At 44.7% G+C, this 22622-nt stretch overlaps 2 protein-coding genes across 9 annotated transcripts in view; one reads left to right on the forward strand and one right to left on the reverse strand.

Moving 5' to 3' along the window:
• Window positions 1-7117, forward strand: part of Nfrkb (nuclear factor related to kappaB binding protein) — a 33190-nt gene extending 26073 nt beyond the window's left edge. For all 8 annotated transcript variants that reach the window (XM_021206759.2, XM_021206758.1, XM_021206756.2 and 5 more), the window contains 4 exons: window positions 251-1018; window positions 4795-4901; window positions 5634-5769; window positions 5875-7117. In XM_021206759.2, coding sequence (XP_021062418.1) covers window positions 251-1018; window positions 4795-4901; window positions 5634-5769; window positions 5875-6000 — 1137 coding nt within the window. In that variant the 3' untranslated portion in view covers window positions 6001-7117. The remainder of the gene's footprint in view (window positions 1-250; window positions 1019-4794; window positions 4902-5633; window positions 5770-5874) is intronic.
• Window positions 7118-11243: 4126 nt separating this feature from the next.
• Window positions 11244-22622, reverse strand: part of Tmem45b (transmembrane protein 45B) — a 38190-nt gene continuing 26811 nt past the window's right edge. Inside the window, exons 2-6 of the mRNA XM_021205896.2 lie at window positions 15877-16076; window positions 14189-14398; window positions 13404-13588; window positions 12838-12983; window positions 11244-11861 (exon numbers count right to left, since the gene is read on the reverse strand). Of these exons, the coding sequence (XP_021061555.1) occupies window positions 11750-11861; window positions 12838-12983; window positions 13404-13588; window positions 14189-14398; window positions 15877-16060 (837 nt within the window). The 5' untranslated portion in view covers window positions 16061-16076 and the 3' untranslated portion in view covers window positions 11244-11749. The remainder of the gene's footprint in view (window positions 11862-12837; window positions 12984-13403; window positions 13589-14188; window positions 14399-15876; window positions 16077-22622) is intronic.

Consider the following 22622-nt stretch of genomic DNA (forward strand, 5'->3'; position numbering starts at 1 on the left):
GGACAGATAAGATTGACAAAGTAATGATATTTGAAGCTGGGTAAAGGTTATATGGCTTATTACATTTTTCTTCACTTTTGTTTGTGTTTACCATTTTTCAAAATAAAATGTTAGAGATACATGAAGTGTATGCCTGTGGGTAGGTGTTAGAGATACACGAAGTGTGTGCCCATGGGTAGACATTTGCCTGGTCTTGCTGATGACCAGCTTAGCACTGTGAATCTCTTTGTTTAAATGTTTTCTCATTTAGGTGTCGATCACTGGACAGCTTGGTGTGAAGCCTCAGACAGGGAACAGCATTCCACTCACAGCCACAAACTTCCGAATCCAGGGTAAGGATGTACTGCGGCTGCCGCCTTCTTCCATCACCACAGATGCCAAGGGGCAGACGGTTTTGAGAATCACTCCAGACATGATGGCCACATTGGCCAAGTCTCAGGTTACCACAGTTAAACTGACTCAGGACCTCTTTGGGGCAGGAAGTGGCACTGCAGGCAAAGGCATCTCTGCTACCTTGCATGTTACTTCCAACCCCGTCCACGCAGCTGACAGCCCTGCCAAGGCCCCTTCAGCCAGTGTTCCTTCATCAGCTCCAGCAGGTACTACTGTGGTCAAAGTAACTCCTGATCTCAAGCCAGCAGAAACTTCAAATTCAGCTTTTCGCTTGATGCCAGCTCTTGGTGTAAGTGTGGCAGATCAGAAGGGAAAGAACACAGTGGCCTCTTCAGAAGCAAAACCTGCCGCCACGATCCGCATTGTGCAGGGGCTGGGAGTGATGCCGCCTAAAGCGGGCCAGACCATCACTGTTGCAGCACATGCAAAGCAAGGAGCCTCTGTTGCTGGAGGATCTGGAACTGTCCATTCTTCAACGGTGTCCTTACCCAGTATAAATGCCGCTGTGTCGAAGACTGTGGCTGTGGCTTCTGGGGCAACAAGCACCCCCATCAGCATCGGGACTGGAGCCCCCACTGTGCGACAGGTTCCTGTTAACACTACAGTTGTGTCCACATCCCAGTCTGTGAGTAATGTTGATGGTAAAGATTTTAGCCCTCTGCTCAAGAAACTGTTTACTGGGAGGAGACGGGTGTCTTAGTTAGGGGTTTGTCTTAGTCAGGGTTTCTATTCCTGCACAAACATCAGACCAAGAAGCAAGTTGGGGAGGAAAGGGTTTATTCAGCTTACATTTCCACATTGCTGGTGATCACCAAAGGATGTCAGGACTGCAACTCAAGCAGGTCAGGAAGCAGGAACTGATGCAGAGGCCATGGAGGGATGTTACTTACTGGCTTCCTTCCCCTGGCTTGCTCAGCTTGCTCTCTTATAGAACCCAAGACTACCAGCCCAGGGATGGCACCACCCACAAGGGGCCTTTGCCCCTTGATCTCTAATTGAGAAAATGCCTTACAGCTGGATCTTGTGGAGGCATTTCCCCAACTGAAGCTCCTTTCTCTGTAATAACTCCAGCCTGTGTCAAGTTGACACACAAAACCAGCCAGTACAGGGGTTCTTTTGCTGTGATGAAACATCATGACCAAAAGCAACTTGGGGAGGACAGGGTTTATTTTATTTGGCTTACACTTTCACATTTCTATTCATAATTAAAGGAAGCCAGGACAGGAATCTAAACAGGAGGGGACCTTAGAGGCTACGGAAGGGTGCTACTTATTGCCTTGCTTAACCTGCTTTCTTTAGATCCCAGAACCACCACCAGCTCAGGGATGGAATCACCCAAAATGGGCTGGGGCCCTCCCCATCAGTAACTAAGGCAGTGTTTTACAGCTGGATCTTTGGAGGCATTTTTCTCAGATGAGGTTCTTTCCTTTCAGGTGACGCTTAGTTTGTGTTAAGTTGGTATAAAACAAGCCAGGACAACAGGGTTTTGCTACGTAGCCCAGGCTGGCTTAGAATTTGCTATGTGTCTAAGCTGGTCTCGACTCTTGCTCCTTATGCATTGCTCTTTCTTTCTGTCTCAGTCTATCAAGTGTTGGGATTGCAGGCATGTAAGGCCAGCCTGGGGAAGTTGTTTAGGTTCAGCCCCTGTCCCTTAGGAGACTGAGAACTATCCATATCACTCCATTTGACTTACAGATTTAGGCTGTTGTTATTGGAATGCAATTTACGAAAGTGTAGTGTGTGTGTGTGTGTGTATATATATATATCCATAAAGATTACAAAGAACTAGGTGGTGGTGCACACCTTTAATCCTAGCATGTGGAAGGCAGAGACAGATGGTCTCTGAATATGAGGTCAGCTTAGTCTACAGAATTAGTTTCAGGACAGCCAAAGATGCACAAGAGAAAACCCTGTCTTGACATTCCCATCCCCAACCCCCCACAATAAAAACAAAGAACAGTATCAGAAGTATAGGGTAAAGTACAAAGCTTCCTTTGCCTTCTGGTGTTGTGTTCTTACAAGAACTAATGAATAAAGTATTTATCCTTCTAGCCCTTATCCTGAGCATTCCGTGCGTGTGCATGTAGTTTAAGAATGTCTCAGATATTGACCATGTCCATCAGCTCTATTGAGGGGCCTGTTTCCACTGCTGTTAGTGCCACAGCAGTGGTCTACTGCAAGCGTTTAAGATTAACTTGTGTTGGAAGTTTTGACATTAACCATGCTGCCAAAAGACTGTCAGCTACATATGTTTATGTGCATAGGAAGTATTTTCTTCCAGTTTGGAACTGGGGATGTAGCTCAGTGGTAGTGTGGTTGCCTAGTGGGCTCAAGGCTTTGGCTTTTAGCCGTACTACTGCAGGAGAATATTTTCCTTTGATCTTACCTAAGGTTTGGTTTTGTTTCTTTTCTTTCTTGGTGATTTTGCTATGTTCCTGGCTGACCTGAGCTTTCTGTAGATCAGAGCACCTTAGCTTCCTGAGTTCTAGAATTGTCATTGAGCCCAGTTTGCGCTCTTACCTCTAGCCCTGTATTTGGTATTCTCTTAGTACTTTTATCAGTATTTTCTTTAATGCTTTCAAGGTTTTGTACGTGTGCCTTATTTAGGCAAGGATAAAAATATATTAACTTACTGCTAATCAAACATCAGAAACTCGACCCTTAAGGGTAGAGTGCTCTTTCTTTCCTCCAGCCCCCTGGGCTGTTGGGCCTCTGCACTCCCGCCTGTATCCGTTCTCTCCGAGTCTCTTTTTCTCCTAGGACCTTATTAACTATGGGGTTAGATTTTTTTTTTTTTTCCACTTGGCCAAGTTTGTTATTAGTGTCCCCTAACTAACCTTCCTTATCTCTAGAGAAATATAATTTGTTTTTGTGGAATGCAGGTAAGCCTGCATTCCACCGGGGTGCTGTCCATTTTCTCTTCAACACTAGAGGTCCTCTGTCCTTCCTCACCATAGAGTTGTTGAGTGTCCAGCACTGTATCATGTGTTAGACACCCAGACAACCCAAGTGGCTCAGGATCTAGGACTTGCAGGTGAACACACACTTTGTGGTTCAGGTATAGAGTTGTTTGTTTCTGTGATGAATACAAAATGGAAAGTCACGTAAGGAAGAAGTGGGTCATTTCAGTTGACTTATTTCTCATAAATTGAGCTGATACTTAATATAGGAACTATAACTAGTCAAGAGTTTCCATGGCCGGTTCTACCAAATGCTTATGAAAGAAGGAATGTCACAATAGTCTAAATTTTTTTGTAGAAGTAGTAGAATCACCACCAAAACCAGACGTAGACATTGCAATAAAGAAAAGCTATAGATAAGCATTCTTCATGAATTTAGATAGAAAAGTTCCTACAAATCCAGGAGTACATAAAGAATTATACCCAGAGTACCCATGTCCCCATAGTGGCTCATAACCATTTATAACTAAAGTTCCAATAGATTCAGTGCCCTCGTGTCTTTCATTGGCATTAGGCACATGTGCACATACACACATTCAGGTAAAATTCTTAAACATATAATTTAAAAAATAATAATTTTTGAGAATTATATTCTGTCAGATTTTATATTGCTGCGTCAAAATCTTGTCATAAACAACTTAGGGAGATGAATTTAGGACATGGTCACAGAGGTTTTAGCCCCCAGACTTCTGCTTTGTTGATTGTGGGCCAGTGATGAGGCGGAGAATGATTGTGATAGGAGCATGTCTCAGGCTGCTCAGCTCGGCTCATGAGAGGAAGCATCCAGTGGTGCAGCGAGCAGACCGAGGGAGGGATCAAGCTAGCCGTCAGGATCACACTCCTCCTGGCTGCTTCCCCCAGCTAGGCCTCGCCTTCCCTGAAAGTGTGTATTGTCTTTCAGATTAGTCTTAGCAGCAGTCAGTGTATGAGCCGGTGGGGGACATTTCATACTGAACCGGTACTCTTGCACCCTTTGTCCCCAAAGGCTTCTGGTTACACATATAACAGAAAATAGAGTTGCCAGCATTGTTTAAAAGTCTCAGGCTGTTAGCTGAGTATGTGGTGCATGCCCGGAGTCCTAGCACTGGAGAAGCTGAGGCAGGAAGACTGAATTGAGGGCCAGCCTGGGAGACACACACACAAAGTCTCAAGTCCTGTTCCCTGGCTCTAAGTCCGAAGTCCCTTCTGAGCCTTAAGGCAAATTAGAAGCTTGAGCCCCGCATGACAGACAGTTGCTGTTCTTTAGGTAGTAGAACAAATGATATCTAATTTGTTATAAGCCTATTTATTGGAGTTGCTTAGGTTCTGTTTGCAGGAATATTGGGACCCTTGGGAAAATGAGGGTTGGAGGTGTCTGTAGTGCTCTTGCTTCTTCTCTGTAGACACTAGCTGTTTTGTTATATCTCCTTCTTCCCCACAAAGCTAATTGTTTTCTTTGTAGGGGAAGCTGCCTACCAGAATCACAGTTCCTCTCTCTGTGATTAGCCAGCCAATGAAGGGCAAGAGTGTGGTCACAGCCCCCATCATCAAAGGCAACCTTGGAGCCAAGTGAGTGCTGTTGTAGAATAATAATAGCAAATGCAGTTGGTCCAGAATGGGAAGGTGGCTGGTGACATGTTCATCAGTAATACACATTGCATCCCCAGTACTGTTTTGGATGCAATGAGTAAGACACAAAAGAGCCATTCTGTGCCCAGCTTATATTGTAGAGTAGGGAGAGGAATCCGACGGGGGCAGTAAACCAGTGTATGTTGAGTGGTAGAAAGCGAGGAGGTGCAGGGTGCTGGCCTGTGATGCTGTAAGGGACCCTCCCTGTATTTGAGGCCAAGCTTAAGATAGTTTGGCGAATGTTGGTTTTCTCTGGCTCTGACTTAAACAGAAACGAAAGACTCATGCAGTCATTCTTGCATTCCTAATCGTTACAAAGCTGTTTGGGATGTGGGGTGACCCTTTCTCTCCTAAGAACAGGCATCTTACTGGGATGCTGAGGCTGACTCACTCCTGTACTCTCTGGGATCCTCTGGGTTCTTGTCCAGCTGTCAGAGTTCCTTGCCAGGGACACATGCTTCCTGGTAGTGCCTGACTCTCCTGGGCCATTCTATGTACTACTCTGGCGTTTCTTGCCACAGAAGGCTGAGGAAATGTCCTAGTGTGAGATTGCATTTGAATCCAGAAGATTCTTCCTGGGCATCAGGCCTTTTCATTGTCCTTCATGCAGTATGTGGCCTCAGTCTGAGCCTGAGTGATGCTGTCATACTTACCTCCGTTTCCCTTTCACAGTCTCAGCGGACTGGGTCGCAACATTATCCTCACAACCATGCCAGCAGGTACTAAGCTCATTGCTGGCAATAAGCCAGTGAGTTTCCTCACTGCTCAGCAGTTGCAGCAGCTTCAGCAGCAGGGTCAGGCCACGCAGGTAAGGTCTGATGCAGACTGTTGACCAGCTCAGGCTTGTCTGTTTTCTTTTCTTAACTGATGAGCAGTGCAGTCCACTGATCAGACCTCCTCTCTTCGTAAGCAGGTGCGCATCCAGACCGTCCCAGCATCCCATCTGCAACAGGGCACGGCTTCTGGCTCCTCCAAAGCAGTGTCCACCGTTGTTGTGACCACAGCTCCATCTCCTAAACAAGCACCTGAGCAACAGTGACCGAGAAGAGAGGCGGCTTCGCTAAGAGACCAGGCCCGGTGGATCCCGGCTGACAGAAAGGGAGCAGCAGGAGGCTGCATCATTCTTCAGAGCTGTCCTGCTTGAGGCAGGGGGGTGGAGAGTGATGGCAGCTGCGGCCTAGATTCTGCTGCCATGCTCCAGAGTGAAACCCTAACAGGGTCCCTCTTTAGGGTTCCAGGGGATGCTCTGTCTAGTCCAGGAAGAGAGAACATCAGAGTCTTGGGAGGTCACAGTCACACAAGCCAGGGTTACCTCCTGAGTGTTGGATGCCCAGGGAGCAGGCCTGCCAGTTGGTGAGTGGGCTGGCAGGGAATAAGCCTCATTCTATGTGAGGATTTTACTTTTTAGTTTCTGATCCTCTTGGTGACGTGTTGAGATGTGAGTTTTGTGTCCAGAAAATTTTCGTGTAACTTATTTTTTTAAAGAACCTACTATGTCTTTTATCAAATAGAAACCTGGGCTTTAGTGCCCCTAAACTGATCACTTACCCCTTCAGCCAGTATGAGAACATAGCAAGGCTCTATAGGTTGGCGGCTTACTTGATAGTGGAGAGGTTATACAGTAAGAAAATGTAGGCCATGAGGTAGCCCCTCACGCGGGACTAGTTCAGCACAGTGTGTCTGAATCTTGGTTGTCCCTGTATCTTCTCTTGTGGGGCTATCCTCAACAAGCCTATTGACATGGAAGTTCCGAGCTGTTGGACAGGAGAGTAGGGGAAGCCGGTGGGATGCTGCTCTCAGAGCACTTGCTTACAGCCCAGACATTGCACATTCTTGCTGTAGAACAGCCATTGCAAACCAGACCCTTGGAGCTGGCCGCCTGACTGGCACATAGAAGAATTGGTGGAGGTAGGGGCAGGGGTAGGCACTGCCTGGCAGTGCCAGCTTGAGGAGAAATGAGTGAGTTTGGTGTTTTTATTCCTGACCATTTCACATTTCTCAGCCACCATCAGCCACAGACAGAGCTCAGAAGGGTACTTTGCAAAGTCCAAGTACTTTATGTACTGGTTGTATCTTGCTGTGGTGCAGGGGTGGGTGGGATAGGGCTTCCTTGTCTCTTTGTGGAAGTGTCCAAATTATTAAAAATGTATCTTTAATCTCTGGGCCTGTAATCATTGTCTTTTACAACTAGGGGGCATGTAGAATGGAAATGCTGGTTTAAGTGGGGGTGGGGAGCTGTTGAAACTGGTTCATTTGGCAAGCTGCTGAGAAACAGAAAAGGGTTAAAGTAGTTTGGCTACAGAATGGCTTTACAGTTGCTTTTGAATCTTACAGCAATTTTGTCAGATATAACTGGCATCTCTTTTTAATGATGAGAAGATATAAATCTGAGGGGGAATTAGAGAAAACCAATACAAGTGCCTGATCTTGGAATTCTAAGTCAGTCCTGGTGGTGAAGATGAAGCTCAGTGCCGAGAGAACCTGCCAGCTAGCTACCACAGGCATGGGCTGGATTCCTAGCACCACTAAAAATGATTTGGTAGAGTCACATGGGCCTGTAATGGAATCCCTGCCACTCCAGAGGTAGAAGCTGGAAGATAAGACTTCAGACTCAGGCTCGGCTCATGTCAGCTGGCTAGAGGCCCACCTGGGTGTTACGTTAGACCCTGTCTCAGAACTGTGAAAACAAGTTAGAGCCTTCCTAAGTCACGTTCCCTTTGTGCTGAACTCTTTCCCAACATAGTATTTTTATTGATTCTTTGGGAATTTCACATCTTGTATCCTAATCACGCTCATTTTCCAGCCTCCCATGTCTGTTATTTGGGGCAGGGGAGGGATTAGTCACAAGGGTGGGGGTCACCCTTGTGACCAGTTCCTCCCCAACTCCAAATAAGATAAAATAGAAAACAGGTCCAGTTTGTGTTGTCCACATACTTACAGAATCGTGGTCAAACTCCCCAGTGGCCCACCCCTCAGACCTGGGTCCCTCCCCTCCCACACTCCCACCAGAAGCCATTAGCTCTGGAGAGTCACACTTCAGCATCCCATCACACTCCTTGAGAGGTCTCTTCGATGGCTTACTGTTTAGGTTGTCACCCTTTTGTGGCAGGGAGGAACTGGGGGGTGGGGTTGTCACAGGAGCCTTCCATGTTTCTCAACTGTACATTCAGTCACTGATAGCACTGCAGAAGCAGCCTCCCTGCCCTTTGCAGTCAGCTGGAGTTCGGAACATGGTCATAGCCTTCCACATGGCCTCTGGTCACATGTGCTGTGAAAACTCGCTGGGATGTGTTCTGGTGAAACTTGAAGAAGGCAGGCCTAGCTCTCAAACCACAGGAGACAGGATGAGACGGAAATGCATTCCTGATGGGTGCCTGAGGACTGTTGGGATCATAGTGGGACATAGAGCTGACATGGAGTTTTGTGTTTTCGGATATATTTCACACAGAAAATCATGTGATAGTTTCTAGACAACAATAAGAGAAAGTAGGTGATAATCTCTCAGATATTTACTGTTGCTAAACCTCTTCTGACTTTACTTAGCAAATCCCATAAAAGTAACTCACATTTAGCTTCAGAGTTATCCCAAGCTTTTATGGTACTAGATCACCTGACTGCCTGTACGTGTAAGTGTTTTGGATATGTGTATCCTAGACAGCACAGACGTAAAATACAGGTCTGTTTTGAGGTGCCAGTGTGTGGGATTGATTCCCCAGAAAAATCTAGTTTGGGTACTTCTAGTCTGCTGTTGAAATAGTAAAGATTAGAGACCTCTTAGTAGAGGTGCCTAGGCAACAGCCACTAGTATATTAATACATGTGCTTTCTTCATATGTAGACCTCAAAAAGTTCCAGGCAGTCATTTGTCCTTGGAGCTTCTGGTTGATAGGTTGGTAAAATAATTCAGACTGTGTACAAGACAAGATTTAGTGAAAAGCATTCTGATAGGCTTGTATGATTTATTTTTATCTAGTTGTATCTGCATATTTGTGTGCATATATCTATATTATATATGCACACATATATTTATATCATATATGTGCAGGGGCTGGTGGAAGCCAGAAGAGGTTGTCTAGATGTAGGTGTTGGTAACTGAGCTCTGGTATTCTGTGAGAGCAGGAAGTACCTTCTCTCCAGCCCAATAGCTTGTACTTTAACATTGTCTATGAGTGTTTCCCTAGGGTTGGTTATTCAATGAAGTTATCCAAAAATAATGTTTTATAGGATTATTTATTTTATGTATACAAGTACACTGTAGCTGTCTTCAGACACCAGAAAAGGGCATCAGATCTCATTACAGATGGTTGGAAGCCACCATGTGGTTGCTGGAAATTGAACTCAGGACCTCTGAAAGAGCACTCAGTAGTATTCTTAACTGCTGAGCCATCTCTCCAGCCCCTCAAAAATGCAATTTACTGTTTTATATTTAATAATTGTATGCCAGTCCCTCAAGAATACTGTTTCTCTGTTCTGCCAATATAAAAAGTCTAAGTGCATCTGTGCATCTTTTTCTATGAAAATAAAACTGGAAATAGGTTCCTTTTCCAACTTGGATCTAAGAAAAGAACAAGTTTTGTATTGTTGCTGGTGAATGGGTCTTCCAGTATTGGTTAAGTGGGTTTGAGTTCCTGCTCAGCTGGCAAACCAAAGGGACCCTTGAAAGGGGAGTGCAGGAGTTCTCTAACACCTCGTAGTTTCAGATTCTTAACCCGTCTGTGGCTTTCTCCAAGGCCAGCCGGCCAACCTTTCGTGAATAGAGAACCTGAAGAACTTTGTGCTTGTGGGTGTTTTGTGAAGGAACAGCAGGCCTCCAGGTCACAGTGGTGATCGGTGTTTCTGCCTTGTAGCTATTTGGTCTTACGCTGACCAGCCTCACATGCTTAAATGACAGGGGAAGGTGAGGGTTCACTGAGACAGTGTCCCAGCATCACACAAGGTTGTCCAAGAGAAAGGTGAAGACCCTTTGCATTCAGTCAGCACAGAGGTCTCCCTCATCTCACTGGAACTAGTGTGTATGTTTAGTTTTCCATGTTCTGTGTGGCTTTGTATATACTACTAAGTCTGGATATACCTTCTTTAAAGGGGCCAGCTCTCCATTTCTCCCCTGTTCCTCTGTGGTATGTGTGTATTACTTTTTTTTTTAATTTGTTTTAATTTTATGTATGTGTATGTTTGCTTACGTGTATGTGCACCACGTTTGCGCCTGGTCCCTATGGAGGTCAGAAGAGAATAACAGATACCCAGAAACTACAGTTAGAGACAGTAGTGAGCTGCCAAGCTTGGAGTCAATCCTGGGTCCTCTGGAAAAGCAGTAGGTGCTCTTATTAGCCGAGCTGTTTCTCCAGCCCCTGTGCTTCGTTTGCTTTGTTTTTTTGTTTTGTTTTGTTTTGTTTTTTTTGTTTTTTTTTTTTTGTTTTTGAGACAAGGTTTCAAAAAACTGTGGCAGTCCTGATAGTTAATTTGTAGGTCACATTGGCCATGAACTCAGATCAGTTGCCTCTGTTTCCCTAGAGCTGGGATTAAAGGCGTGTGGCTTGCCCCTGCACTGTTTTTACCAGGTGCCCACCACACTGCCCATGATAGCCTTAGGAGTTCTTTTACTTTATACCGTCAGTGCCTTGATGGACATCTCATTAATTCTTGCAGACATTTCAGCGCTAGGGCAAAGTGGATGTTTAATAAATACCTGTTGAGGAAAAGGCATAAAAACCAAACAAACCTTACAAAACAAAACCTGGGCAAGACCAACAGTATCAAAGTCTGTGTTAAGAATTCAAAATCGGGCTGGTGAGATGGCTCAGTGCACCTGACTGTTCTTCCAAAGGTACAGAGTTCAAATCCCAGCAACCACATGGTGGCTCACAACCATCCCTAACAAGATCTGACTCCCTCTTCTGGAGTGTCTGAAGACAGCTACAGTGTACTTACATATAATAAATAAATCTTAAAAAAAAAAAAAGAATTCAAAATCATTACATTTTTAGTTTTAGCTGTTTTAAAATTGGAAGCTTTTCATAACCTGATTTTTCCCCCTTGCATCTAGGAGGTATAGACTTGCAATATAATGCTCCTCAAAAGGATACTATTGAGGAATCAGCAGAATTTCAGTTCTCAGCTCAGCTATGAACTAGCTACTTGATTTAAAGACATTATATCTCTCACCTACTTTTATCTCTGATCAAGGCTAAAATGTAGTACTCTGGTATAACCTATTAGAGAATATTTAAAAAGATAACACTGAAAATACCAAAGCCCATGAGTTGCTGTTTTATTTAAGATGTGTTAGAGCCTTGGCTCTGCATTGAAGACACTGAGCTGTTGCCATCTAACTTCTGGTACATTTCTGAGAAGAAAGTCCCTGCTTGATTGAGAGAAGAGGGGCAAGTTATCAGAAGCAGCATGTGATGTCCGGCCTGCTTCATCCACATGGTCACTTCCTAGTGTAATTCAGAGTCGTAAAGTCATTCTTCTACAAGGACAGGCCTGCATCTAGAAGGTGTTCACTTTTCTGTATGGATTGTGTTACTATAATACAGATTTTAAGATAAGCCATGCTTAAATATTGTGGTGCATAAAAACCACTCGAGGTCTCATTTCCTGTATTTGAGCCTCTAGCTTTGTATTAGATGAGGGATGCAGCATATGGAGCCCTAGGAGCACATACGGCAAACCTTAGAGTCCCAGGGACAGGAGCACATAAGGCAAGCCTTGGAGTACAGGGGACAAGCTGCATCCTTTCCAGCTATTGTTTAAAAAGGATGTGAGGTCTCCACTCTCCCAAGCCTGATGTCACTCCTCATCCGAGCCACTCAAAAGGGTTGACTGGTCAGTGTGATCAGACTTCAGCTTCTGAATCCCAATGATTTCTCCTTTTGCACGTCTCTTCACCCGAGTCAGAAAGCTGTAGTAGACATACCATAAGAACCATTAGATTAGCCAAGGAAGTCTTCCATTCAATAACTTCTGGATGTCAAGAAGACATCAGCAGAGCCTTTTGCTGGTGTCTATTAAGCAGTGATACAAAGTCTACACATCTAGCTTCTCTGGTGTGTTCATAGTAGAAAGAAAAAGGGACTTAGTAGTGACCCACTTATTCTCGAGACCATATTCAGCCTCTTGCCATCTAGCTGTTTTACAGACCAGAAAGCAGAGCTAGAAGAAACGCCCTTTTTTTGGTCACTTGGGGGTTCTTTCTGGGTGAAGTATATCTGCTTTGGGTGTAGGGAAATGAGGATGGGGTGGGGCGGGAGGCAGTGGCAGCTTCCACAGACAACACACTTCTATAATAACACATGCCAACTTTCAGCTTTGCTTTCCCTTTACTAGTTGGTAAAATTATTTAGCCCTTTCGAAGCCTTGTTTCCCCATTTGTTAAAAGCACCACCACCAACAAAGCCAGCGATGAGGGTCACAGAGGTCACCGTGTGGTGCCCGGGACAGTGAATGCAGGGGTCAGTTATTCTTACATCTCTGTTATGCTCAGAGGTACATAGCACTTTCTGCTCTGGTACATAGTTTGATGCTTGCATATTTAGGAAGGAAGCAAAACAAGTCTTGAAATAGATGATGGGATCACTAAACTCATGACAGTAGGGACTTCAGCCCAGACTGATTTCTGCTTTGAGGATTTCCCTATCATTCACTAGCTTAGAATCTCTTAGACTTGCACTTGAAACAGGTTTGCTGTGACCCAATCAGGCAGTTTAATTTAGCCTTCGACTTGCTGGCAAGTAAGACTTGTGGTAACTTCCCTACAGATGAAGAATATTTTGTGCAGCATTTAGCAAGACATTGGCAGTCATTAAGTAATAGAGGTTAGCCACTTTAGGAAACTAGTTAGGGAGAGAAAACTTGCACAAAACATGTTTCAAACATACCAGTAAACAAGGGAGTAGTTGACGGCTACGATGCAGAGAGCAACCAGGTAGTGCCAGCAGAAGCACATGGTGATGAACATGATGTTGTCCATGTCCTTCTGGTCCCATTCTGGCCTTCCAAATGGTGGGAACAGGACAAATCCAATCTGGAGGAAGAAAGGAAGATGTTTCTGGTAGGTTGTCTTCATGGCCAGCAGGCTGTTGTTCACTGCCTCACAGTTCCTACAACTCACTTATACCAGAAGCCCTATCACACAGGAAAGCCGCTCTCAGGTTTAGTTGTTGTATAGGCTGATTTAAAATTAGCTGAACTTGAGGACTTCCGTTTCATATGAGTAGTGTAGTGAATACAGGTATATAGCCAGTGTCCCTGCAAGCTATTAGCAGAGAAAAGTTTCGTAGGTCAAGGAGTAGTGTGGGGATAGGAAGGTCATCCAGACAGACACCCTCTACCCCCGGATGTATTTGCTGCATTTTCAGGCAACAAGCCACTGTCAGGATTTCTCTTGGGCATCTCCAAGGGGCTTTTCAGACCAGACCAGACCATATTGAGTGTGAGCAATCACCTGCCAGAACCAGGTTCCCTGCAAGATAACGAGACTGGTTCGGAAAAGCTCCAGCACAATGTTATCCCGAAGGATGACCTCCAGAGAGATACTGACAGCCGCTCCAAACAAACCAAACAGCAGCAGTGAGTGGATGTGCTGGTCCAGGGGAGGTCGGTTGTGGACGTGGAAGTAGAAGAGAAAACCTGTGTGAACCAAAGACAGCCATCAGAAACCTGCTCAAGAACATTCACTCTGGCCCTTCCCAGTTACTGGATTTTTTTTCCCCTGTATTTGTCTCAAATCAATTTAAGATTCTTCAGCATTTTGCTGCCATGCCATCATTGTCAGCAAGCACTTGCAGACTGAAGGTTTTGTGGGTCTGTTGAGAATATAAAAGAATGTGTCTGCTGCAGATTCCATTGAAAGGCAAGACAGAGTGGGCGTAGTAATTTAGCCATGGTGCTGGTTTGTAAGAAGTTGAATGAGTGAACATACATACATACATGCATACATACATGGATGGATGCATACATGCATACGTACACACACACACACACACACACACACATACACACACACTTGTACACTTGTTTTCAGGTGGGATCACAAGCTTTCTTGGTTTCATTATGGACCATGCTATCTGGACCACCCAGAGCATAGGACCTAACCCTGTTTAGGCTTTGGAAGTCTTGAGAATTGATTTTCTGAGGAAGGTCTTTATATTTTAGTGTTTCTTGTCTTTTTAAGTTCTGATCTCTCGTAAGGTCAACTTTTCTTTCTTTCCCTTTCTCCAGCCAAGTTACCTTCAATGAATACGGCCATAGCCAAAACCATTCTGTCTAGCCCCAGGGGCACCATGTGGAAGTAGAGGTAGGTGAGCATGTCCATGAGTCCCGAGACACCGAAGAATAGGTACATGGTGCTGTGCTGCCAGTTCATCAGCTTGACCCATTGGTTTTCATGGTAGAGGTGCAGGTGAGGTCCGTCTGGAACAAACTGCTCTGCCAGGATCCCTGCCAGGGAGTAAAGTGAGGCCTGAGGTGGGTGAGGTGGCAACACAGCATACGTGATAGAAAAGGTGGCCTGGAGACAGGGACCGGGTCCAGGGATGAATGACAGCTACTCGCAGGTCAGCAGACCCACTTGAACACTACTTCCATACAGAATGTTTCTTTGAAGTGTACAGAGACAGCTGTCCCTGGGTGCTCCTTTAGGGGTTGAGTATACGGCAGAAGCAGTGATGGAAATGGAACATCCTGGTCTCCAGGGACTCTGCCCCACAGCAGTGATAAGCAGGACATCTCCCCCCCCCCCCCGGCTGCTGGTGGGGCTGCCATAAAGTGGGTACCATCCCTCAGCACAGGACTCTTTAAAACACAGGTAAGCATGAGGCCTCACACTGTGGCCAGGGTATCTAAAGAGAGACAGGAATGAGGCCAGACTGAGAAAGCCAAGCCTTTTGGATAGCGTGTGGGTCCTGCCACTTTCTGCTTTGCATTCACTTCTAAGGGATCAGGAAGTTTGTGGAATGATCTAGAAGAAGTACCACTGATACTAGAATGGAAGACCTGAACAATGGCAGGCAGGATGGTAAACATATTAGCTCTTTTGTTTTTGTTTGTTTTTGTTTTAAAGGCAGTGTCTCCTTACTAAGACATCCTGTGGTGCTCATGATCTCCACAAAGAATTGCCTAGTGCACGCAAGAAGTCTTGGCTGAATCTGGTGGGAGTTGACGTGTTGCTTGCTGGAGGGTCTTTTTTTTTTTTTTTTAATTTTTTTTAATTTTTATTTATTTATTTTTTTATTATTATTATTTTCTTTATTTACATGCTGGAGGGTCTTAAGTCACCGCTTCACACCCAGATGGGGGCAGTAGGCCAAGGAGAAGTGGCAGGCAACCTGGAGCTCCCTGCCAGTCCCCAAGGTGCTGCTGAAGTAAGCGGTGGGGGATCCAAGGAGAAAGAGGTAGGGCTGAAATCCCTCACAGCCCCTCTGAGGGCTTTCCGTTGTCTGCCTTGTTGGCCGTCCTGTGGGTACCCCTCCTGGTAGTGCTTGAGACTTTTATGTGGAGGATATGCCAATGAGTGGGTTGTTAATTACCCTGAGATCTAGATAAAGACTTTTTGGGGGAATGATGATTTAATTTAAACTAAACCCTATTTAGAACTTTGAATTGCTTTAAAAAAAAAATCTCCCACAATTCTTATTTGCATTTTTTGTTTTTCACATAGTATTTGTTCTGTTCCTATAACTTCATAGGGCAAAAACTAGTTTACTTGGTAGTTATTCATAGTGTATACAATAAGAGGGTCTATGAACTATTAATATAAAGCTTTACAATATGGATATTAGAATAAAACAGACTAGCAGTCATCTAAGACCTTGTCCTATTATCTCTGCTAGCAAGACATCTATTTCACAGAATCTGGGGGGTAGGTTGAAGGTTCTGGATGTGAGGGGGTACCATAGACAAAATGACTCTGTTCTTACCAATGATTGCAAATAGGGCCTTCACTGCACCTTCAATGATCTCAATCCGCTCCTGCTGACGGCTCAGTCTGTTCTTCTTCAAGCCCTTGTGGTGAAAGTACTTCAGTGGGTACTTCACTGACCACCACAGCCCCACTATTAGAAAGAAGCTCCCTGGGAGAGCATGGCCCTTGAAGTTTGCCATCGCCGTTCCAGGATGCCTAAAAGATGAGGATCGTAGTTAGGTGACTGAATGATGAAGACGTATATGTACATATAGACACATATAGATGCATGTGTGCATGGGGGGGTGTGGGGGTGACAGAGACAGGAGCGGGTGGGTGTGTAGAGGCCGGAGGACAACCTCAGGTATTACTTCTGAGGGATACTATCCACCTTACTCTAACACAGGACTTCTCATTGGCCTGGAGCCCACGACATATGCTTGCTTGCTGGCTGACCTGCCCATGAGCTGTATGGATCCGCCTGTCTCCCTAGCACCGAGATCACAAGGATACACTACACACCCAGCTGTTTTACATGATAGAAAATAAGTCTTTCCACTCTGTATTTTGAGCCAGGCATAGGGTTGCACTGCATGCCTATAGTCCTCGCCCTTGGGAGGTGGAAGCCAGAGGATCAGGAGCTCAAGGTCATCCTCACCTTCTTCATAAAGGAAAGGCCAGCTTAGGCTACATGAAACCCTGCCTCAAAAACATAACCCCCAGGCCGGACCTGGTGGCGCAGGCCTTTAATCCCAGCACTCGGGAGGCAGAGGCAGGCAGATTTCTGAGTTCGAGGCCAGCCTGGTCTACCAAGTGAGTTCCAGGACAGCCAGGGCTATACAGAGAAACCCTGTCTCGAAAAACAAAAAACAAAAAAACAAAACAAAAAAAAAAAACCCAAAAAAAACCCCACAACCCCCCTCCACACTGTGGCAAGAAGCAGAGTTGATCATAAGCCACACCAACAAGGATCAAGACTTTTTATGTGAAAAGCCCTTAAATCACTATAAATTACTGTCTGCCAGGTAATTTAGGGTTGGGGAGAACACTGCTGGGCACGGGGCTGTGAAAATAAATAAGTGTGGTGGGGAGAAATGGAGGCCAGGTAAGTGCCTGTTGACTCAGTGTAAAGAGAGAGAAGAAACGTTACTATGTAGTAACTTTAAAAAGCTTTTTATTGACTCTCTGTGAACTTCACGTCATGCACCCCAATCCCACTCATCCCCCTGCCCCATTGTATCTTCCCTCCATCCTTATGATCCCTGCCCTCTGTCAAAGGAAAACAAGAGAACCAAAATCTCATCATGGAAGCTGCACTGTGTCACAGTGTCATATAACCTCTTTGTCCAAACACCTTTACTTGCAAAGTTCATTGTAATGAGTCATTCACTGGTCTGGTTCAAGGCCTCTGGCTTCTGCTACACTGCCAGTACCAGATCCTCACCGGGACTCCTCTCAGATATCTTGTTGTTGATCTGTGTCATAGAGATCCCGCTGCTTTGGCTCAGCCGGACTGGCTCCTTCACATGCCCCAGTAGTTCATAGATGGGGTAGATGTTGGGGTGAGCCAACCTTAAGCCCTGAATCTGGGCATGAATAGGAGCTGAGTTGGTTAGCCCACCAGTTCTTTCATACCCATAACACTAGGGCCAGCCTGCCTGGCTAGCTTACCCAAGTGCCACAGCTAATAAGGGGTGGGACAAGCTCTCCCACTTTCATGCCCTCGGGTTTGGCTCACCTGCACTGGTACCACCAGGGCCAGGCTCTACTGTGCTGGCCAGTCCAGGCGCATAGCCTGCTCTACTGAGTTCTGCAATCAGCAAGGGGTTGTGGGAAGCCATCTCTCCTGTGCCCACACCACCTCATGGCAGACAAGGGATGGGGCCAGCTTTGTGTAGGCAATTTTTTTTTTTAATGTTAAAAAGATGAAAAGGGGGGCTGGTGAGATGGCTCAGTGGGTAAGAGCACCTGACTGCTCTTCCGAAGGTCCGGAGTTCAAATCCCAGCAACCACATGGTGGCTCATAACCATCCGTAACAAGATCTGACACCCTCTTCTGGAGTGTCTGAAGATAGCTACGGTGTACTTACATATAATAAATAAATAAATCTTAAAAAAAAAAAGATGAAAAGGGGGCTGGTTATATGTGTCAGCCAGTAAAGGGTGCTTGCTGCTGAGCCTGTTGACCCATGCCCAGTCTCGGTGGAAGAGGTGGGACCCACTCCTACAGGGCCTCTCATCTCCAGAGGCACATCACGGCATACACCCGGAAAAACACAATGTAATTAAACCAAAAGTCTAAGAGATGGGGATAAATCAGGAAACTGGCAGCTATAAATATTATATATATTTATAATTATAAAGCTTTTTACATATTTACTTTTTGTTTTTTTTCAAATTTAATTTTTTTGGTGTGTGTATGTATGTGTGTGTATGGGTATTTTGCCTGAATTCATATCTAAGAGAAAGCCTGATTCCCTTTTTTTTATTTTATTTTATTTATTATATGTAAGTACACTGTAGCTGTCTTCAGACACTCCAGAAGAGGGAGTCAGATCTCATTAAGGATGGTTATGACCACCATGTGGTTGCTGGGATTTGAACTCTGCACCTTTGGTAGAGCAGTCGGGTGCTCTTACCTGCTGAGTCATCTCACCAGCCCCCTGATTCTCTTGAAATGGAGTTACAGACAGTTTTAAGCTGCCGTGTGGGTGCTGGGAATCAATCCTACGCTCTCTGGAAGAGCAGCTAGTACTCTTAACTGCTGAGCCATCTCTCCGACCCCAGCCATTACAAATTTATAAGGAAAAACATAAGCAATGGACAAAAGACACAATTTACAGCATAATATAGGCTGACGGATAATCTAGCAGTGAGCAAGTGCACGTACAATGCCATGTTCACAAAACTGGAGAAGGTCTGGTGTGAATTCACACGGATGACTGTGTCCAGTGCTCATCCTGTAGAAGGCACTTAACTGAAGCAGATACGATGTACTGCTATTCCACCTATCAAAATTATAAACATTAGCTATGATTATTCAGAAAAATATGTTATTTTTCCCAAGGAAGTGGGTGGTGACTGAGAGAGTCCGGAGGATGGGGGATGGGCAAAGATTCTCGACACAGTCATGCAGACTCACTACTTACATTCATGATATGTAATGAATAAACGGTTCTTGACTGCTTACGTTAATCAGAACCAGCAGTGACTTTCGATGTTGCAGCAAAATCCTGCCCCAACCTTTCTTTTTACATCACTGTCTTCTCTTTGTGGCTGTCACGGGGCTACCTCCTCCTGGGCTTTTGACCGGGTCCCCGGAAGTTTTTCCGTATCTGACACAGGCCCTTCTGGAGGTATTTTGGTTTAATTAACCTCTAACGAAGCAGATCATTCAATCACTGCTGCTGCTGTCTTTTTATTCTCCAGACTGGAGTTAGGACCCGGGCCTGCCTTACCCCGGCCATCATAAGGCCTGCTACTTGACTGCTAGCCTGCTGACTGTGGTGGGTGGGGCAGATGACTCAGGCACGGGGCCTCTTCCCATCTCATTTCTTGTTGCTGGACTTCCTGGTTAGATCTTATATTTCCTTCTGATTTATCAGTCTGTTCCTTTGTGACTTACCTTGCTTCCTTAAAACAGCTGTTTGGACATGTGCTCTGGTAATTCACAGCTCTCCATGTCTTTGCAATGGCTTTGCTGTGAGTGTTATTCTGTTGCTTGGCCCGTGTTTCTTTGTTCTTGTTAAGTTTCCTTTCTCTCGCTTATCTGCATTCGAAGAAGCAGTCATCCACTCTAGGCTTTATTGCCCGTCTTTGGGAGATGAATGTCTTCACCAGTCAGTCTAGCTTTCTCAGATATTCATTCATTCATTCACTCACTCATTCATTCATTCGCTCATTCATATTCTCTCTCAGTCCCATCTCTCCCTCTCCACTCCCCCTCTTTCCTTTCTGAGCATGATGTATGCACATGGGTATACATAGACCAGAGGCCAATGTTGGGTCTCTCTCTCTCTGTCTCTCCATCTCCATCTCTTTCTCTGGGGCTGGGTCATGGGATATCTTGCAAAAAAGGCAGAAAGCCTTAGGGGTGACCTTAACTAGCCCAGAAATTCACCTTCCATCAACAGTGAGGACTCAGGCATCACTCCACACTGTCTTTTTTTTTTTTTTTTTTTTAAAACTCATGAGTTTAAGGTATCCTCTCCTGGTTTTGAGAGAGGTTCTCTCTGTGAACCTAAAGTTCACAGTTTTGCCTGAGCTCTTTGGGTCTATAAGGTAAAGTTTCTCATCAGATTTGGAAGGTTTTTCAGTCAGCATTTCTTCATCCTCCCCCTTTCTTCTTTTGGAGCTTGTGTTGCATGTATGTGGAGAAATCTAATATTTTCCTGTGGTTGGCTGGCTCTATTATTTGTCTCCATTCTTTTTCACCCCCGCTCTCCAAACTAGATTATTTTATTTATTTTTCAAGTTATTTGATTTTTTGTTCCCTCCCTTCCCTCCCCTCTCCCCCCCCCCCCCCCCCCACCTTTTCCTCTCTATCTCTCTCCCCTCTCTCCTTATCTTTGAGACAGGTCTCACTTTATAATCCAGGCTGGTTTGAACTTATCATCCTCTTGCCTCAGCTTGCCAAGTTGTGACATCACAGTGTACATTGCTATAAGGCCCTGCTCTAAGGAGTTCTTGACATCAGTGTACTTACAGTACAGTGGTTGTACCTTTCAGTGTTAGCATTTCCACTCTTTTTTTTTGAAGTTTGCATTTCTCTATTTAGGTATCTTATTTGTTGGGTTACATTCATTGTATTCTCTTTTAATCCTTTGAACAGTTTTAGTTCTCGGAACAGATTTAAAATAATTGCATTGAAGTCTTTGTCTATTAAAAACAGCATTCAAGCCATTTAGAGTTTTTTTTCCTACTTTTTCTGTCTTTGGCTTTTGAAGCAATTCATAATTTACTGTTTCTATGTCTTATCCATTTTAATTGTAGCAACCCTGGACTCTGTAGTGTCTCGCCTGGATTGTGGAGACCTGCATGATGTACAGTCTCTGTCTTTATTTAGCTATAATTCTTGATCTTTTATTTATTTGTTTGATTTTGTAAAGGTTGCATCCTTATTTTCATAACAAATTATTAGAGGGCTGGAGAGATGGCTCAGTGGTTAAGAGCACTGACTGCTCTTCCGAAGGTCCTGACTTCAAATCCCAGCCACCACATGGTGGCTCGAAACTATCCGTAATGAGATCTGACTCCTTCTTCTGGAGTGTCTGAAGAGTGCTACAGTGTACTTACAGATAAATACATTAATAAATCTTTAAAAAAATTATTAGAGATTATCAGCCAGTTATTGGAGCAGAGGTTTGTTTCACTTTCTTAATCCTTCCTGGCATCTGGTCTGTGTCAAGCCATCTGTTTATGGGTTGGAGAAGACTGGCTTTCACATCTTCCTTGGCCTTCACTTGTTGCTGGCATCTCCCAGGTCTCCCTACCTAATGTGATCATAGGAGGTGTGCAGAGAGATTTTCTCAGTCCTTCCATATAGCGTTATTGCAAAGCTCCCTCTGCTGAGCTCCTGGTTCGTCTGGGCTCACCACGAATGGGGACTGTGTTGAGAGGCAAAGCTGAAAGCTGGTATTTTCTTTCTTTTTTTTTTTTTTTTAAAGTTTTCATCCTTGAGTATTCATTACATGTTCGTTTCTCATGGGCAGCAAAGTCAAGAATTTTTCACACTTAGAATTTAGTCTTTATATACCAGTATTTTCACAATTGGCTGATTTTACTTAAAAGTCATCGACAGAGCACGGGGTGATAGAAGCAATCTGTGGGCAAAATGTCCTTGCCTGAAGATGGGAGCTTTCCGAGAGAAAATGCTTCTCACTTTGTTGCTTATGTTTGGTTACTTTTCAGGTCGGCCCATGACGTGGTTGGTATCGAGAGATCTGCCTAGATTATCCTTTCCTCCTCCGTTTTGCAGAAAGAAGTGACGTGCCATAATCTTCATCCTGATACGACTGCAAGACCTCCTCTCATTCTTCCGCTTAATGGTTAACTCAGATGCTTGTTATTATCAAACCCGTTGTACTCCATTGTATTGGTTTTAAAGGTGCAGAAAAACCAGCTCCGCAAATGCGTGCCAGAGCCTTGTAGATTGACTGGCATCTCCTTTCCCCTGGCCTCCCAGAGTTCCCCTGCAGTGCCCAGTACATTATGTTTAGGTGGAGTCCTTATCATCTGCATCTGTGTACTTGGTACCGGATGCCAAGCCCTGCCCTTGCTTTTTATGTGGTCTAAAGTTCACACCTGTGCACGGCAGGCCTGAAGCACATAGACTGCATAGAAGGCTGAGCACCGAGATCTGTCTGTGGAGAGAGATGGAGGAGGAGGAGGAGGAGGAGGAGGAGGAGGATTTCTTCCATTCAGAGATGAATGGATGACTTCCCTGGATGAGCTACATTGTGGAACAGATGGTAGAATTTATAGGATGAGTCAAACTTAGTAAAGAAGAAACCTGACAGTGGTTAACTAAACTTAACTAGAAAGAAGAGATCTTTAATAATTGGGATAACCAATAGGTTAAGGCTCTGAGTGGTCCTCTCTGCAGCTGAAGTTTCCCTTTTCCAATGTTCTGTCACCCTCTAAAATAAGGGGGAATGGCTGCTTCATTTAAAAAGAATTAATCTTTTGATTTGTAAATTTTATTTTATTTTCTCAATATCAGGTATACTATGGTTTGTTTGTTTGTTTTTTGGTTTTTCGAGA

Source organism: Mus pahari, chromosome 10, assembly GCF_900095145.1.
Source record: "Mus pahari chromosome 10, PAHARI_EIJ_v1.1, whole genome shotgun sequence".
Taxonomy (NCBI): domain Eukaryota; kingdom Metazoa; phylum Chordata; class Mammalia; order Rodentia; family Muridae; genus Mus; species Mus pahari.